Source organism: Pelodiscus sinensis, chromosome 8 (genome assembly GCF_052426305.1).
Source record: "Pelodiscus sinensis isolate ZL-2025 chromosome 8, ASM5242630v1, whole genome shotgun sequence".
NCBI lineage: Eukaryota > Metazoa > Chordata > Testudines > Trionychidae > Pelodiscus > Pelodiscus sinensis.
The window spans coordinates 51,026,771-51,046,723 of NC_143059.1; the positions used below are offsets into that span (position 1 = coordinate 51,026,771).

General features: G+C 39.9%; 1 protein-coding gene across 2 annotated transcripts in view; it reads right to left on the bottom strand.

Annotated features, from left to right (window-relative positions):
• Positions 1-19,953, bottom strand: part of DOCK1 (dedicator of cytokinesis 1) — a 567,625-nt gene that overhangs the window by 86,540 nt on the left and 461,132 nt on the right. For both annotated transcript variants that reach the window (XM_075935276.2, XM_075935277.2), the window contains exons 38-39: positions 19,499-19,618; positions 6,333-6,422 (exon numbers count right to left, since the gene is read on the bottom strand). In XM_075935276.2, coding sequence (XP_075791391.2) covers positions 6,333-6,422; positions 19,499-19,618 — 210 coding nt within the window. The remainder of the gene's footprint in view (positions 1-6,332; positions 6,423-19,498; positions 19,619-19,953) is intronic.

Consider the following 19,953-nt stretch of genomic DNA (forward strand, 5'->3'; position numbering starts at 1 on the left):
ATATACATAGTGTTAGAGCTCTTTAAAGATTAAGCTGTCATTTGGTACCATTATTTCTATTTTCTATCTTTACCTTTTTCCTGTGATCATTTTTAAGACCCCCCCCCCCTCTCTCTCTCTCTCTCTCTCTATATATATATATATATATATATATATATATATATATTTGTTAGCATTTAAGAAATAGAACAATAGCCATTGTAGCTTTTATAAGTCTTTTAATAAACCTGTAACTGTTTAAGCTTTAACCTGACTCCTCCAGTTGCTGTAACAGAACCAAGCACAATTTAAAAGAACTTCAGCCGGTCATAAAGGGACAGACATAGGGAGAGCTTAGGCATTTGGATCTGTGTCACTCCCAGGTGACAAGATCCGTTGGGGCACCTTTTCAGCCTTTCCTAGGCTGCCCGCTGCGAAGGAACCCCTGTGTTCTAGCAGCTAAAATCTAAAGTGTAATAAGCTCTTCCTATATAACGGGGCGTCTGTTGGCCTGCTGGCCACCCTCTGCGATGGGACCCCGGTCCTAGCAGTAAAGACACGGACGTTAAACCTTTTCTCGGAAACACACACACACACACACACACACACACACACACCCACACTGCCCTGACCGTCGGCTGACAAAATGGCAATTTAAATTTCATGTGGAGAAATATAAAGTAATGCACATTGGGAAAAAAACCCAACTATACATACAATATAATGAGGGCTAATTTAGCTATAGCTAATCAGGAAAGAGATCTTGGAGTCATAGTGTAGTTCTCTGAAGACATCCACGTTGTGTGCAGTGACAGTCAAAAAAGCAATGAATGTTAGGAATCATTTAAAAAGGGATAGAGAATAAAACAGATAATATCTTATTACCATTATATAAATCCAATGTATGCCCACATCTTGAATATTGCATACAGATGTGGTCTCCTCATCTCAAAAAAGATATACTGGCATTAGAAAAGGTTCAGAGAACCAACTAAAATGATTAGGGGTTTGGAATGGGTCCCATCTGAGGAGAGATTAAAGAGACTGGGACTTTTCAGCTTGGAAAAGAGGAGACTAAAGGGGGATATGAAAGAAGTATATAAAATCATGAGTGGTGTGGAGAAAGTGAATAAGGAAAAGTTATTTACTTGTTCCCATAATATAAGAACTAGGGGCTACCAAATGAAACTAATGGGCAGCAGGTTTAAAACAAATAAAAGGAAGTTCTTCTTCACACAGCACATAGTCAATCTGTGGAACTTCTTGCCTGAGAAGGATGTGAGAGCTACGACTATAACAGGGTTTAGAAGAGAACTAGATAAATTCATGAAGGTTAAGTCCATTAATGGCTATTAGCCAGGATGGTTAAGGAATGGTGTCTCTAGCCTCTGTTTGTCAGACGGTGGAGATGGATGGCAGGAGAGAGATCGCTTGATCATCACCTGTTTGGTTCACTCCCTCTGGGGCACCTGGCATTGGCCACTGTCGGCAGACAGGATACTGGGCTGTATGGATCTTTGGTCTGGCTCAGTATGGCCACTTTTATGTTCTTATGTTCTTAACTTCTGTATATGGAGATTTCACCACCTCCCCAGGGAACCCACTCCAGTGTTTCATCAGTCTCCTAGTGAAATCATTTGTCATAATATCCAACCTAGGCCTTCCCTACTGCAATTGGAACCATTGCTTCTTGTTCTGTCATTTGTCACCATGAAAACAGTCTAGCTCCATTCTCTGCTGACAGTGGCCAATGCCAGGTACCCCAGAGGGAGTGAACTGAACAGGTAATGATCAAGCGATCTCTCTCCTGCCATCCATCTCCACTGTCAGACAAACAGAGGCATTGCTGGTGGTATCTCTCTAGACTCTTGAGGAGTTGATAGGTCACACAAAGAACATTTTTTTTTAGATGGATAGCTGAAAAAAGGTGAAGAGATCCGGGCTGAGGAACTCATAGTTGTTTAAGGGAAGACTAAATGATTGGATGAAGAGAGCTCATTCCCTTTCTGCTTAGTATAAAGACTTACCTTGCTTGTTAGAGTTGATGGCTCTCTGTAATATGTTGCCCACCTCATGCAATCCCAGGATAGGTTAATATGGACCAGGAGGAGCCAATTACATTTACATGCTGCACTGGAGGACAGATAGGGCTTGATCAGGCCTAATTGCGGAGGAAGCCCAGCTGTGGAGGAGCAAGGGTTCCCCACTTTCTAATGGCAGAAAACTGAACCTATCCCAATACTGAGGCTCCCCCGCTACCCTGCCCCTTTTCAATGCCCTGCCCCTGCTCACTCCACTGTCCCTCTCTCCGTCACTCACTCTCCCCTACCCTCACTCACTTGGGGTGTGAGAGGGAGTTTAGCTGTAGCTGGGGATTCAGGCACTGGTATGGGTCTGGGGATGAAAGGTTTGGGGTACAGAAGAGGCTCTGGGATGTTGGTGAGGGGTTCAGAATGCAGAAGAGGGCTCAAGGCTGGGTCAGGGGAGAGGATGTGGAGTGTGGGCTCTGGGTGTAGGTGGGGACTCAGGGCTGGGACAGGAAGGTGGGATACGTGAGAGGGCTCAGGCGTGGGAGAGAGCTCAGAGATGGAGCAGGGTGCTGAGATGTATGAGGGGGTGAAGGCACTGACTGGTGGCGTAAATTCTAGGATGGAGCTGGAGATGATGGGTTTGGGGTGCTGGAGAAGGCTCAGGGATGGGGCAGAGTATTGGTGTACAGGTTGCAGATTAAATTAGGGTTAAAATTAGTAAAGGAGAGATGCAAAAAAGAGAAAATGAGAGAACTAAAATTTTTATTTGTAGGAAATCAAATTATAGCGGAGAGTTATTTCCTCAGCGGTTGACTTGGAAATGTATGACAAAACTAAGAGAAGGGAAAAAACCCACTATGACAAATGAAATTTCTGAAATTATTTATGAAAAGCAGATCCAGCTTTGCCAAGTCTATACAGACAGATCAGAAGACGACAGAAAAGGTTGAGTTTGAACAGTCTTCTGTGTTCCCAGACTTGGAATCCAGAAATTGAAAAGACTATTCAATTATGTGACCATTCTGATGATTGAACTAATAGGGAGATTGTTGGCAGAAACATGCATAAAAGATGTGTGTGCAACTGTAATTTTATCTGATTCCTTGTTAGGCATTATGGCAATCAAAACAGGGGCTTCAGAAAGCAGAAATGACCTAAAGTGAAAATAATGTTCCTAACCTAATGCAAGCAGGTATCTGTGTGACAATAGCATGGAATCTAGCAAATATCAGAATACCTGAAAAAGGGATTGTTAAAAAAACAGCAAATCAAGCTCTAAAAAGTTAGAAGGTGGATATTAAGATGCTCTTAGGTAGACAAGAATTTAAAAGGGTAGTCACAAAGGAGCTTAAGAAGAAATGGCAAGAACTATGGACTAAGGAAACAAAAAGACAAAGGTTTGACAATGTATGCCCACAAATCAAAGATAATACTATACTCAACAATTATGATAAAGTGAACTAGTCTTTTTCAGGAGAAAATTGTGGCCTAAATGGTAAGTTAAACTTACTAAAAATACATAAAAGTGGGCTGTGTAATGTATGCCAAACTGAAGAAACAGTTGATCCAACTTAATGGCATCATGGACAATAGTCCATACAAAGGTGGTTTTGTTACAAAAATGTAAGGGATATGGAATAGTGCAAAAAGTTTTGCTATGTTTCCTTAAGGATGCTAGACTGAGTCTAATAACGGTTTAAAAAAAACCTCAGGCTAAAATAACGAAGAATGTGGCAATCATAGCCCTATCTAATAAGGCTACTATGCCAAAAATAAAGACAAAAGAAGAGGCTGAAGGGAGGAAGTCTGCAGTCCTTAGAGGTAAAGAAGTTGGCTAGGGACTCGGAGGAGATTCAAGTGGAGAGTAAGGTTGTTAGTTATCTGGTAATTGAATAGTTGAGTAACCGCATGAATTTTTGACTATTTTATAGTCCCTATAAACAGTGCACTGGGAAGCCCCCTGCCACCCTGCTCTGCTGCTTCTTTATCAGAGGCAGCAGCCGGAGGTGCCAGGCAAGAGCTGGTCTGCGAGGGAAGGCAGTTTAAATACCACCTCCCTGCGCGGGGTGGGGGGGTGTCCATGGTGATCCTGGGCTTGCCATGGACAGAGACTGCTCCGGCAGCAGCCCCTGTTCACTGGGGAGTCTGAACTCCCCAAGCTCTGATACAGAGACAGCGGGGGGGGGGGTGGGAGCGGGGGGAAATGTGTGTAGTTGACAGGATTAACCGATAAGCCTAGCCTTAGACTACACGTCAACATCCCTAGTGGAGAGAGTAAGCCCTGGGATCTTGCGTTGGACTAGGGAGTCTGAGAAGAAGCCACAAGTGGTAAAGTAACCACACAGAGTGAAGGAAGTGCCATGGGTAAATCCAGACACAGAAATAGAGGTAGAGAGGTGGGATAGGAAGGAACAAGGGAATCAACAACAGAGACTGAGCAAACCTAGGTTGCTAGTCACAGGGTCCCTTTTCTGGAACTCAGAGTAGCTGGTGGGCCCAGGTTCCCACACCAGTCCTAGGGGAATTAGCACAGGACCTGGACCCCTGAAACAGGAGACCACCTGAAACAGTATTCCACTGAGGAGGCCCAAAGGTCTAGTTACAAAGACAGAATATTCCAAATCCCAAAGACAGAGGGGCCACTGAGCAAGCAAGAAGCACAAGGGGGTGCCAGATGGGCGAGAGTTAATTCTCAGACCTAGCCACAATTCTCCCCTGCAGTGAGTGAAACCTCTTCACATTCATAAAGACAAATGCTGCTCAACTGTCAGGCTAGACCAGAATTAGATTACTGGTAGAACCTGTTCTACACATAAATATAGTGGTAGTAGAAGTGTCCTTCATATAGCTCTTAAGTCTAGAGTATTTCAACAGAGCTTTATCACTTTATATGACTATTTCACTGGAGCCATATTACCATCTCCACATGCAACTTTTAACCACAGACCGATTTGCAAGTGTAGTGAGAACAGTTAAATGGACATCAGATGTACAAGTTGTCTTAACCAATGCTGAGTCATGGAATCAGCATATGAGAGAAAATCATCTATGGAATGATACCAAAAGCTATATATGCAAAGGATTACACATCACTTCAGTCATCCTCTATTCATAGCTGGATATGATGCACAGAAGGAACACTGATGGATCTGAAGCCAGAAGCAGGCCAAGGATATACTCTCAAGGCAAGCAACCAGGCCAAGAAACTGCATTCCGCAAGAAGAGAACATAACATCTGGATAGTTGCTTTTACACTGATCAGTCTCTTCACTGATATGAACTATTCCTGACGTCTGTACATGGTAGATTCAGGATGAGATTCCAAGAAGGAATCCCCAAGCTTTTGTTGGGATTAACAATGAGATCAAGAATTCAGAGCATGGTTACAGTCTGGAACTCATAATTATATCTCTTGCAGTTATTCCCACCGACCAGCCACTTTTTAGGAGAGGAAATTATTGTGATCCTCTGTTTCTATATTTCAAAGAATATTTTTTTTAAAAAGGGATTGATGACAAGCTCAATTGGAAAGTGCATATATGCAATCAAGATTTCCTGAGGCAGAATATAGATACTGCTATTGCAAAGGAGAAATCAATGTATACTGTTTAGAACAACAGTGATTCACAACTTTTTGTGATGTATCAGGCCCTGCCTTCTCTTCCCCAGTATCTTTTCAAGCCACACCTTACTGTGCCCAATAATAAGCCTAGCATTACACAGTCAATTCTGAAAGTAAAATAACACTTGGAGAGACTTTCTGAAGAGTAAATAGTAGGTCAGTGACAGAGATTAAAAGAATTCAATTTCCAGGTTTTCAGTTCCTATTCTCTGTTCAGTAACTCCATTGCTATTAATGAGCTACAAGCTCTGCAGTTGTAGGTAACGTTATTATACAGTTGCCCTTTGAAGTAAGTCTTTACATACAGTTTATTTTTTAAAATAAATCTATCAAAGTCTGAGCTCTCTCTATCTTTAAATTTTAATGACTGGAAATTTTCATGTACGCATCTTACTAAGATATAGCCCTCTGGTTTTTTAAATCTCTCACTTTCTTTTGACCATAAGCAAACTATATTCTGAATGTCTTCCCTCCAACATAAAAAAATAAACATTTTCCACTTCCAAAGATGATCATTTAATTAATCTGCCAGACAATGTCTGCCCAAGGAGGCCAAATAATCATTCTTCCCATTGGGCTAGTACTATATAAGCAAGGTAAAAGGAGTTTTCAACATTACTTTAAAAACTTTAGAAAGTGAAATTCCAGAAAAACTAGTTTATCATGTTTGTTAATTTAAACTGAATGGAAAAGAAACCTACCAGCAGTTCACTGAGTTGTTCATAATCAAACATTTCATTTTCATACTGTTCTGCCAGTTCTTTGCCCAAAGCAATGGCCTCTTCCCACATCTGTTAAAAAAAAACACAATTGAATTATATATCTTAGTCAAACAATGAAATTAGATTAAAATAAATTGTAACAAAACATAGCAAAATACATTCTATTATGCCTGAAAAGTACTGGGCATAAAATATGACAAAGTCAAATGTTTGTGGTAGCTTCTTTCAGGTGTCCATCCTTTTATTTACTGAAGATTTAATAAAAGTAAATCCTCTTTCTACTAACCGGGCCAGGTAACCCAACCTGTGAACAACGTTTACTATCTATTCGGGAATCCTAAAAATCAGAGCTTCTGATAAACACCAGAATCTATTTGTAATCTACAAATCTAAAGTAGATACAGGCAGGCTATACGTGAAAGGTACTTCTTTTGATTTGTGCACACATTCACTATATTTCTATTGTCTCATTTTTGTCTCCTTCAAGCATGAGATTCAAGAGCCTTCTGAACTGATACAAAATAATTTAACAATAACTAGCAATATCTTTCATCTATTCAGGATGCAGAGAATCCTGAAGAGTAATAGCAACAATGTTTTTAAATGTGTATTTTTCATTTTCACTAATGTACATGTGAAGAGTCATGTTTAAATTACCATACCAAGAAACCCAAGATCAAGCCTTACACTCTGTCTTTACAGGTGAAACTTGGCTGGAATTTCACTTAACAAAATCTAAGCATCAGAATGAATTTGATGCCAATTTTTTCCATATTGTGCTTTATCTTAAATTTGAAATTATAATTATATCCCTCCATGAGACACCTAATTTCCTTCTCAACAAAGTGCTACTCCTTGCCATGCTGTAAAACAGACACACAGCTACTGCTTCAAATGGAAGCAACATTAAAAAGGGGTGCAAGTGAAGGGGTAAGCACTTGCTTCCCTGTCACTCCTCAAAGATATCTGCCTTGCAGAGAAAGAGTTTGAGATGTAACTACACAAGCTTCCTAATGATGTTGAAACTGGCTGCAGAGAAGGTATAAGAAGAAAGTGCACTCATGACATTTGTGTAGCTGGTAAGTGTAGACAAGAAGCTGCTGTCAGATTTAAGAGAGATGGAATGGAGGAAACAATAACCAAGAATCCTCAAAGACTGCCACTGGATATGGTGGTGGGGAAAAGGATGATGGAATCTGAAGCCTTTAAAAGCAGTTGTGAGACATACAGAACAAAGGCTGCAGCTCCCCAGAGATAGGCCCTGGACATCAGGGAAGGAGCAGGGCCTTGGAACATCATTCTGACATTTTTTTGAGAAAGAGCTGAAATGATGTTCTGGCACTGTTTTGGGGGAGACACTTATGAGTTTCAACCTGCCTTTTTTCAGGACTCAAGCACTGGGAAGCAGTGGACTAGCACTATTATGTGGAACAGAGACTGTGTCACCAATCTAATGTCTGCTGTTCAGCTGCCTAGACTGGGACTAATGGGAGCCAGGAATTCATGAGGCCTAAAATTTGTTACACTCAGTCCCCTTTGTAATTGTAGGAGAAATCGCTTAACCTCGTTGCCAAAGTTTCTGCCTCTGAAAAATGGGGATACAACATACTCACCTATTACACAAGGATGGGATTAGTACTAGTTAATGTTTTTAAAGTGCTTTGAAGAGAGACAATTTCTCCTGCCATTAACAATTCCACATCAAACAGTTGTATATGAGACACATCCAGACCATTTAATTAGCCTTATTAACACAGATCTTACAACTGACAGGTACTTCTGCTGATATATTAGTTTCTGATATTTCCACTCCAATTCGTCTGATGAGGTGGGTTTTGCCCATGGAAGCTCATGATTCTATATATTTTGGTTAGTCTCTAAGGTGCCACAGGACCACACATTGTTTTTGAAAATGGACAATGCAATATAAATGCTTGCTACGCCCATTATAAGCATATAATGGAATTCAAAAAGGTTCAGACAAGGCAAAAAAGGGATGCAGCAAACAGAATGATTTGCAGATGATGACAGACTAAAAGATATGGGCTGTTCATCTTAGAAAAGGGATAACTAAAGGTGATATGACAGAGCTGCATTGAATCATCAATGGTGCAGAGAAAGGGAATAGAAAAGTGTTATTTACTCTTCACACAAAACAAAAACCAAGGGTCACCCAATGAAATTGACAGGAGCAAATAAGAGGAAGAAGTTTTCACCCAATGCACAATTAACCTCTGGGACTCTGCCTAGGCATGATGTGGTGGGTTAAAAAAAAACCCGGACAAGTTCATGAGAGACAGGACTAGGATGCCACTCCTTGCTTGAGCTGACTCTAAACCAGAGTACCAGACGACAGAAGGGGAAGATAGGATGGATCACTCCATCACTGACCTGTTCTGTATACTACCCTTGAAACTCTGGTATGAGTCACTGCTGGAGAGAGGATATTGGGCAAAATGGACCATGCTCTGTCTCAGTTTAATAGCTCTTCTATTTAATGGAATTATTAATTACTATTTTGAAAACGATGCCGCCAGGCCTGATGAAAATTATATAACAATTGCTAAAACAGGAAAGAGATTTTTTGCAAATGTAGGGCATTAATTTCTAGTACAAACTACATATATGAAAAAAACCCCCACCTTTAATCTAGACTGGGGAAAGAAAAATGTTTTAACTTTATATAAAGTGTAATATGGCTAAAATAACTGAGGAACAATTAGAAGAAATCTAATATACTCTTATAGCTATGATTTAGGCTAAATTTCTTCTGGCTCAAAGCAACAATATCCTGCAAATGTATATAAACCAAAACTAATATCTGCTTTGGTAAGTCAGCAAGTATAGAATTCTTCATAAAGCATTGAACCTTTCTTAATTTTTAATGCATCTTTATAACTTCAGTCATCCATAACATCTTTTATACAATTCTGCTCCAAAGAAAATATCTTTACTTTAATTTTCATCGCACTGGGTTTTGTGGGTTTTTTTGGGGTGAGGAGGGTTGATTTAGACTCAACTAGTCAATCTCAAAAATGGAGTAACACTAGCTTTCCTTGTGAAAATATTTTAGTGATAGATCTAAAATAACAGATGAACTGTATCACATAGTTTTAAAAAAACTTCTTGTTTAAAATAAATGTCACTCTAAATTTTGGAATCATACCATCACTGTAAACAAGCACATTTTATTGCATCAGTACAATTTTAGCAGCATATTCCCAGTCTACCTTTGGTAATTAAAAGAGTTGCTTTAGTATAAATGCATGATGTCACTTAATATAAACTCTTTGGGCCAGATCCTCAGCTGATGTAAACTGGTACAGCTCCTTTGAATGTGGTGCTTCTGTTGTCAATTCCTGGGATAAAACTCTCTACAACTGAAAACGAGTCATTCTCAGTAGAGGATCTTTGCCTGGAGAATTTACTCTCTCTCTCTCTGGCAGCTCACCAGAGCTAGACTTGGTGGCCTTTCGGGCGAAGAGATAGGCCTACTTAATTAACCAAGCTTTTGGAAAAATAATTACTTTACAATTATGAAGTGATCACTGACAGATGGATGTTTCTATTTAGACCAGACAGTAGCATTATATTTGATATTAGAGAATATCAAATATCATTATAAATACTGGATTTTAAGGATTTGATTAATCTAGATGTGATTACAATGGCCAACTTATACAAAAAAAAATAAAAATATGTAAAATAAATGTTTTTAAACACTCATCACTAGAGATACATGACAGAAAAATGAATTTCAAAAGATTTCAACTATGACAGAAAAATTAATTCTAAGGTTACTAAAGTTAGTCCTTTAGTATATTTTATATTGAAAAAATAAGGAATAAAAATGACATGAAAAAATAAGCAAATGTATTTTTCATGCAATAATGAAGATTTATTAAAAATCTCAAGCTTTAGTTTGGCAAATTATTTCTGGTGTAAGAGAGGGTAGTAACCAATTTCTGCTCCATCGTACATTACCATTTTATTATTGATACTAGATTTAGCATCATTGCTCTTTTTATTGTTATAATGCCTAGAAGCCTATCAAGATTGAGGTCCCACTGTAGGAGGCACTGTATAATATAAAAGCTGCAAAGAAAGAGGGGTGCTGAGATCGCAGCATCACACAGACAAATGGAGTAATTAATACTGAATATGCTATTTCAAGTAAATGTGAGACAGCATCATCTAGTGCTAGATGTCAGGAGAGTTTAGAGTCTTCTCTGCTACTGAGTCTCGTGTGTGTCTTTGGCCAGCTTACAGTTCCTTGTGCCTTTGTTAGTTGAGATGATAAACACTTCAGGGCAGGGACTCTCTTACAATGTGTTTGTGCAGTGTTTAGCACAATGAAGCCCCAAACTCAGTGGGGCCTGTAGAAGGCACTGTAATATAAATCATATCCATAATACAGTTTGAACCTCTGTGGTTCAGGAGTCTCTGATCAGGCAACATCTGTGGTGAGCCCTGGGGAGAGGAGCCTGGAGTCCGTTATTGGGGCTGGCAGCAGAAGCAGCATGGGGGCAGGGAGCCAGCAGCGCAGAGCCTGGTGGCCGGGGCTGGATCCAGCAGCAGATCCGGGCCAGGGGTTCAAAGCCCGCCCAGCAACTGGAGTCAGGAGTAGAGCCTGCCTGGGAGGGATAGCTGGGGCCAGGGTTGAACCTGTGCAGCCTAGCTGGGGGCACAGAGCCTGCCCGGTGGCCGAGGCCAGCAATACAGCCCAGCCGGGGGGCATGGAGCCCACCCAGCAGCTGAGGTGGGGAATGGCAGTGCAGTCTGGCCGGGAGTGCGGAGCTGGCAGCCAGCTGGGCTGAAGGCATGGAGACTGCCCAGTGGCCAGAGTTGACAGTGCAGACCAGTGGGGGGAGCAGGAAGGGAGCCCGGCAGCCAGGCCGGTGGCCCCAGGACAGAAGCTGGACTGGCTTCAGAGGAGGTTGGTAGGGGGTGGAGTAGAGGGGAGCCCGACTGTCTGCAGATGGACCCCAGGAGAACCCAGAGTCCATCAGCGGAAAGGCTGGAATTGACCTCCCTTAGTCCAGCAAAATCCCTCATTCAGGACCAGTCAGGGGTCCCAAGGGTGCTGGACCAGGAAGGTCCAACCTGTATTCTTTTATTAATAATAAGTTATTGTTACTTCATGGAAAGTTTAAACATGAGTCCCAAACTTCAATATGATATAGACTATAACAGAGACTCTCCTTTACATATGCAAACAACCTTAGCCTCCTTCCATTCGGTTGAAGAAACTATTCACTTAATTACAATTTTACCATAAGGGAGAAACAAAATCTCAGACACAAACTCATTCTCTGATTTGAAATGTTAAAACTACTTTAATAGCATCCTTAACTCCCCCTTCTCTCTGCCTTCACTAGAGAAGTGTTAATGGACCACTTCACCTTGAATATGTTACACCTTAAAATATGTTAACTACTTATACTGAACAATTTGTTTCACCTTGTACATTTCTCAGACCTGAACAAGAGCTCTCTATAAGCTTGAAAGCTTATCTCCAAATCTAACAGTAGTCCAATAAAAGATATTACCTCATCCTCCTTGTCTCTCTAAACATTCTCCTGTCATACTAAAAATAAGTTTTGCTAAGTTTTCTCATTAAAGCTGTGTAACAGTTGGACAAAATTCTTTTTACTTCCTTCCCATGTACACTAGGACCATCCCATGGAAGTAATTTGACGGAAAGGAAAGAACTTGCTGCTGGTCACTGGAACCTTTCTATAAATGCCAGTATACCACAACCAGGGCTGGCCTTACCATGAGGTGAATTGAGGCAGCCGCCTCAGGGGCCAGAGTGTGAGGGAGCGCCACTAGGACCCAGAGTGTAGAAAATTGTGTCTGCTGCTGGTGCATATGTTTTCTCCTTGCTCTAGATGCACAGAGATGGTGGAGTGCCATGAGAAGAGTAGAACAGGAAGAAGGCAGAATTGAGACCTTTCAAAGTTTTGGCCCAAGCGAAGGGGCATGGGGAAGGCATTTGAGCTCCCTGCCTCAGGTGCCAAAATGTTGTGGGCTGGCCCTGGCCTCAACATGCTCAAGTTTGACCTGATAAGAAAATCCAGTTGTCATAAGGTGAGGGTGTAAGAAAAGCTTTTAACTACAAGAATCAGTCTGTGTGTTGATGCATGTCCTCAATTGCTGTGCCCATAGTCAGTTAGCCTTTTCACCTCTGATTTCTCAAGAACAATTGAAAGATCTGCCATCATGGCAGGGAAAAGAAAATTAAAGCATAGAACTAATCCTTACCATTTTTCTAACACTGAGAGGGTATGGTATGTCTTCACTACCCTCCTAGTTCAAACTAGGAGGGTAATGTAGGCATACCACACTTGCAAATGAAGCCCGGGATTTGAATTTCCCGGGCTTCATTTGCATAAGCGGGGCTCCGCCATTTTTAAAACCCCGCTCGTTCGAACCCTGTGCCGCGCAGCTACATGGGGCACGAACTAGGTAGTTTGAACTAGACTTCATAGTTCGAACTACCGTTACTCCTCATTCCACAAGGAGTAACGGTAGTTCGAACTAGGAAGCCTAGTTCGAACTACCTAGTTCATGGCCCGTGTAGCCACGCGGCACAGGGTTCGAATGAGCGGGGTTTTAAAAATGGCGGAGCCCCGCTTACGCAAATGAAGCCCGGGAAATTCAAATCCCAGGCTTCATTTGCAAGTGCGGTATGCCTACATTACCCTGCTAGTTCGAACTAGCGGGGTAGTGTAGACATACCCTGAGTGCTTTAGATATCTATCTTCAAGTCAAGTGTGTACCTAAAATCCACTGTACACTCTCAAAAAAATTCCCTAACATATATAGCACGAGGGCAGTATGGGTGTGGCAAAGGATTCTGTTAACAGAAATTTATAAATATTCTTGAAGGTCAGTAATGCCCAATCTGCTGCTTCACAGACATCTTGCTTTGGAATTTTTCCCAGCTTTGTCTAGGACACGGAAAGTATTTTAGAGAAATGAGCTGCAATGGGAAAGAGAGCAAGTATATAGTACTTGTTTGATGCATGATTCCTTAATGCAAGAAACAAATGATCTGAATAGCATACAAGTGAGAATGGGTTGTGATTTTAAAGGGAAAATGCCTCTATTCTCTGAAAAAATGAGAAAAAAGTGAATTCAGTTGTGTGGGATACACAGGACTCTAACTGCATCCATTTATGAGAAAGCCTTTGAGAATCTGAAAGGATATTCTTTTTAGGGAACAGCCTATAAATTCAATTAATTTTGAAGCTCACGTGAAATAGTCACAGCCTGAAAAGAGTTATGAAGTCTGGTTTTATATACTTTAAAATAGTTCCTTAGCAATAGAAATGATAGAAATATCAGTTATGATATTATTTAACTTCTGGCTGAATTAACGATAAGTAAAAAATATAATGTTCCAAGATAGGAATTTTAGTTCACAATACTGCTAAATATTAGGAGAGTCCTAATGACCATATCTAAGCTCCAGGTTTTATTATAAAACTACTAAAAAGCCTTACATATGGGCTACGTCTAGACTGGCATGATTTTCCGCAAATGCTTTTAACGGAAAAGTTTTTCATTAAAAGCATTTGCGGAAAAGGGCGTCTAGATTGGCATGGATGCTTTTCCACAAAAGCACTTTTTGCAGAAAAGCGTCCATGCCAATCTAGACATGCTTTTGAGCAAAAAAGCCCTGATCGCCATTTTTGCGATCGGGCTTTTTTGCGCAAAACAAATCTGAGCTGTCTACACTGGCCCTTTTGCGCAAAAGCTTTGCGCAAAAGGGACTTTTGCCCGAACGGGAGCAGCATAGTATTTCCGCAAGAAGCACTGATTTCAGACAGTAGGAAGTCAGTGTTCTTGAGGCAATTCAAGCAGCCAGTGTAGACAGCTGGCAAGTTTTTCCGCAAAAGCAGCTGCTTTTGTGGAAAAACTTGCCAGTCTAGATACAGCCATGGAGTACAATGATAAAAGTACATTGTTTGTCAATTCTTAACACTGGATTTAATGTGTGTCAGAGACACTGATGGGAAGGTGTCTAAAAAGCCGCTAATAACCTGACAGATTCATTTTAGAAGAGTTTCAGCAACTGGTCTGACTCCATAGTCATTCTCCTCCTCAATCTGTTAAAATAGTCAATCACCCTTTCTCCTCATCTGCATGTTTCTCTCCCTGGGCTTTAGTGATTCTGATGCCCTCTTTCTTCTTCTACCCTCTACCTAATACTGTATTTCTTCTTCATTTTTTCTTTATTTATCCATTGGTATGCATAGTTCTGTCTTTAGACCCATCTGCTTCTACCCTATCCCAAGGAAAATTAATCTGCTCATGCTGAATCAATGACCAATCTCTGTAAAATTACAATTTAGCAGATTATATAAAGTACTATTTATTGTATTATTGTTAAAACATTTAATACATGTTACTTCAGTAGAGCACACAGGAATCTGCTATAGTCAGTAATTAGAGATTATCTCCTGCTCCTGTTACTCAACAGGAATTTAATTAGCTCTCCTATGAATGGCTATCTTGAACACTAAATATCTCTGTCTTCCCAAACTATCTTTGCACAGTGATAGAAATGTAGCTGAGTTAGTCTGGTGTAACTGAAACAAAATACAGGACTATGTAGCACTTTAAAGACTATGGTTGTGACAATTTTCTTCCACTATTTGATCTGAGGAAGTGGGTCTGGCCCACGAAAGCTCATCACCTAATAAACCATCTTGTTAGTCTTTAAAGTGCTACATACTCCTGTATCTTTGCACAGTGTTGGATTGCTTACTCCCCTTCTGTTGTTTTCTGGATTATTTTTCAACTATGACAACCTCAAAAGAGCAAAAATTGTACTTCTCCACTTTCCTTCAAAAGCTTTTTGCTCTTTTTTCCTTCTGCATAAATTTAGGGTATCGCAGGTTCTTTCTAAATACTGTTATTTTCTCCCCTACATCAACTCTGAAGTCCTTCTATTTTGGCACAGGAATATAGGGGTCTGGGATAGACAGGTAATGAGGGAAGTAAAAATCTAGTCTTGAAGAAATAAAAAACAGTGGGTTTGAGACAGTGAAAGGAGGATGTGTCCATCTAGTTATTGACAGAAAGCACATCTTTTCTGTTGCTTATGGTACAAAGATTATAAAATGTTTAGTGGGACAGACAGAAGTTGTGTTCCTAATATATTGTCATAAGCTAGAATTCATCCCTTGTAAAAGGCTAACATACGGGGTTTAGGCACCACTTAATCCCTATTTAAAACCTTAAGGCTACGTCTACACTACAGGCTTCTTGCACAAGAACTGTTTTGTGCAATTCTTCTTGTGCAAAAGATCTTGTGCAAGAGTGCGTCCATACTGCCATGTGCTTTTGCACAAGAGATATCTTTTTGCCCAAGAGCATCCATGGTAATGTGGACACTTTCTTGCGCAAGAAAGCTCTGATGGTCATTTTAGCCATCGGGATTTCTTGTGCAAGAAACCCCTGTTGCCCATCCACACTGCTTTCTTGCAAAAGATCTCTCGTGTGGAGAGGAATAACTCTTGCGCAAGAAGCCCTCTTTTCTGATGATTTACTGTAAATTTTCTTGAACGCGCGAGCAGTGTAGATGCTCAACAAGTTTTTGTGCAAGAACGGCCATTCTTGTGCAAAAAGCCTGCAGTGTAGACATAGCCTAAGTGTAACTGCATTGGCCTTGCACTGGCCATATACATAGGTATAAATTTCACAAAGAAAGGCAATTTCAGAGCTGCAACAGACATTTGAGCTTTTTGCCATCACAAGATATTATTCAATGCAAAATACCACTTATGCTTTAATTACTGTGAATCCAGCAAAAACTTGATTTTTTAAATCAAATCAATTATCAGTGTGAATTTATTTATTGCTCACTTCTGAGGCCCACAATTTAAATGTATGAAATAGTTGTGAAAAATGTTTATTGGTTTGTATACCAAGGTATTCAGCTATAACCTTACATAAAAACATAAGAACGGCCGAACTGGGTCAGACCAAAGGTCCTTCTAGCCCAGTATCCTGTCTGCCGACAGAGGCCAGCACCAGGTGCCCCAGAGAGGGTAGACCAAAGACAATGATCAAGCGATTTGTCTCCTGCCATCTCTCTCCAGCCTCTGACAAACAGAGGCCAAGGACACCATTTTATCCCCTGGCTAATAGCCTTTTATGGACCTAATCTCCATGAAATTATCTAGCTTCTCTTAAACTCTATTATAGTCCTAGCCTTCACAGCCTCCTCTGGCAAGGAGTTCCACAGGTTGACTACACGCTGTGTGAAGAAGAACTTTCTTTTATTAGTTTTAAACCTGCTACCCATTAATTTCATTTGGTGTCCTCTAGTTCTTCTATTTAGGGAACTAATAAATAACTTTTCTTTATTGGCCCTCTCCACACCACTCATGATTTTATAGACCTCTATCATATCCCCCCTCAATCTCCTCTTTTCTACACTGAAGAGTCCCAGTCGCTTTAACCTCTCCTTAAAACATGTTAAAGAACTTGTACATTTTACTAAAATGGAATGGGAATAGGTACTATTGAAAACAGTTGCAGAAACCACATAAATTGGGTTATAAAATATATATTATTTTTGCTAGTGTCTCTAGCCTGTTTCTTGGCTTCAGTAGGTTTTTAACACTGACTAATATCAACTTCTCCACATGGACTACATTTTTCTTTTATTACCACCATTCTATTTTCTACTCTCATCATGCTACACAGCAGCCTACATTTTCAGGAAAGTTCTTGGATTAACAGCTTTATGGAAAATTGCAAGACCTTAGTCAAACATTGTATGTCCAGACAATTCAGGGCAGATTCAGTGGATAGGTCAGACTGAAATGATAAAGCTGAACACAAGGACATTTGGGGGAAAAGCCAAAAGATGATAGCAAAAAGTACAAAACAGGTGAAAGGTAATTATCTAGGAGAGAAAGAAAAAGATATGAAGGCTCCTAGGAACCCTGCAGGAAATTGCATTTTACTTTGGAAAGGACAGATATTAGCAGAGTAATGGGAAGGTTAAGAAGAAGAAAAAACAACATAGAAAGAAGAGACACAGAGCAAAACACTATAATTATTTAGAAAAAAATCAGTAATAATTCTAAAGAATAAAGAACAACTATTCAGAAACAAGAAAATGTTCACAAAAGATGTCAAACAGAAGAAAAAAGCAAATCTATTGGTAACTTGAAAAAATAATTTCAGAAATGCTAATCTTGTCTCAAACTACAAAAATAAAGACATCCAAAGTTAAAGACGACATTCTGTTTTAACCTGCTATACTATGCTTAAGTAGCATAGCTAACATGGCATTTAGTGAAACCCTCCATAAGCAAGCAGACATTTGGCACTCTCTCACATCTGAGGCCATATCTTCACTTGCTGCCTTGGAGATCGATTTTCTGGTGTTTGATTTAGCGGGTCTAGTTAAGATCCACTAAATCGAACACTGAGGGTGGCTCTGCTTGGTGCCGGTACTCCTTGAAGTCGTAAGGAAAGACTCCTTCTGTGAAGACGGTGCCAAGTTCGGCTTAAAGTAAACCAACTCCAGCTATGTATTTTACATAGCTGGAGTTGCATAGCTTAACCTGACCTTACTGTACAATAGACAGTATAATATCTTCTAATTAAGTGTGGTTATTCTATCCAACAGTGTTCTCTCAAACTTTAGATGCCTGACCCTGAGTAATGCTGCACATAATGAACATTTGTAAACATCGGGTATTTTTGCCTGCTGTTCATAAACAGCTTATTAGTGATAAAACCAGAAATGGGCAAGTACAACTTTAAAGCAGCATGTCTGTTTCACATGTAGCTGAGGAGAAAGGACACTACATGTTTCTGGTTTCATTTAAAGTTAAAATCCACAGCTTGGTTTTTCAGAAGTACAGCTCTCTTTGAGCCTGGGGGGAATTGAAAGTATTCAATTATGGAGGAAATTAGGCCACTGGGGGGGGGGGGGGGGGAATTATTTAGGAACACAGGTGATATTAAAAAAAAAATCTTACTACTTGCTACAAAAAAAATGTATACTGCCAAGAAAATGAAAAAATATTTTTGATCATGCTTTGTATTAAAGTTCAATTTATTAATGGTTGATAAAGGGTTAATAACAATTTAATAGAAGATACAAAAATGTTACATGCATGAATAGTGTGCATTACAGATGGCTATAATCATACCTGGAGGCTTATATAACAATCTAGAAGGTTCATATTTTATTAGAATACCTATTATCAATTATTAACTATTTATAAGCCATTTATAAAGGTAACATTACTATAATGTGATTATATTTGGGTTTTTCAGTGCACAGAATATTGTTGAGTTTCATTGAAACCAATATGAAGCCATTTAAAAATACACCTGCATAGTGCTGAGCTGGATAGACAACAATGCATTCCTACAGACATTATTAATTATTTGTCACCATTTCTGTAACTGTGACAATATAGATCTATATCTGTAACATTCTGATGATGAGTCTGCCACCTCTATTGTACACCCTTTTAAACATTTTCTGCCAGAAAGGCTTAACCAATGGTGGGCCGCCAACTGTCTCTCTGCTCTGTCTTCCTCCTCTCCTCCACTAATCAAAATTCGGTACCTTGACCAAACTGACAGACAGACAGACAGACAGACAGACAGACAGACAGACACAAAACCTTGCCGATGTCAAATCCATATTCCTCCTAGCTAAAGTAGCAATTCCAAAGAAATATTCCCTTCTGGACCTCTCCCTTCTCCACCTCTTTCAAACACCAACTTGACATGCATCCATCCTTCTAGAAGATAATTAAGTTGATTGTTACAAAGGGGGAAAAACAAAGCTAAGGAACCCCCTCAAAATAAGGGGGTTAACTTTTCCCAATAGCATGTACATAATCATTTACCGTTTTCCTATTTACACTTAACATAGCATTTATAAAAGTACCATTGATTTTTTTAAAAGTATTATTATCTGTAAGTGCTAGCTGGCAGATTGTTTACATAAAACATTCCAAATTACAATTTATAACAAGTTTAAAGCTCCTTGAAGGTCACTTGATGCAAGTTTACTACTTGGCATTCACTTAGCAAGAGAGAGAGTGAGTGTAAGAGAGAAAAGCAGTGCAACGTCCTTTTTTATTTATTTTTTTTACCTTGCCCTTGTCAAAGTAATGGATAATTTCTTGATACAGCTGATCTTTAAGTTGTCCTTGAGTAGTTGCCTGGTATCCATCTCGCTGAGTAAGGTGTGCTGCACATGCCTCTTCTGACCACTAAACCAGATATGAAGAGTGAAAAAAATGAAGGCAATAAAAGGTGATGTCACGTATCAATGACATTGGGCTAATGCAAACATTCAATCTTGGTTTATTTTTAAAGTGCCATCAGGGCTGGCCTGACATCTAAAAGATTGTACATCACCTATGATGCTGTATTTTGATTTCCACGGCAGTGGAGTTACTTATCTGAATTATACTAATTAGAGGATGGTTTATATATCTAAGGGATAGGCCTTTGTAGTGGTTACCTTTCTCCTTGATCGAAGGAATTTGTTTGTTTATGTAACTGCTCCGGTTTGTTAATGTAAAGACTCTGCAGCCATGGAGTC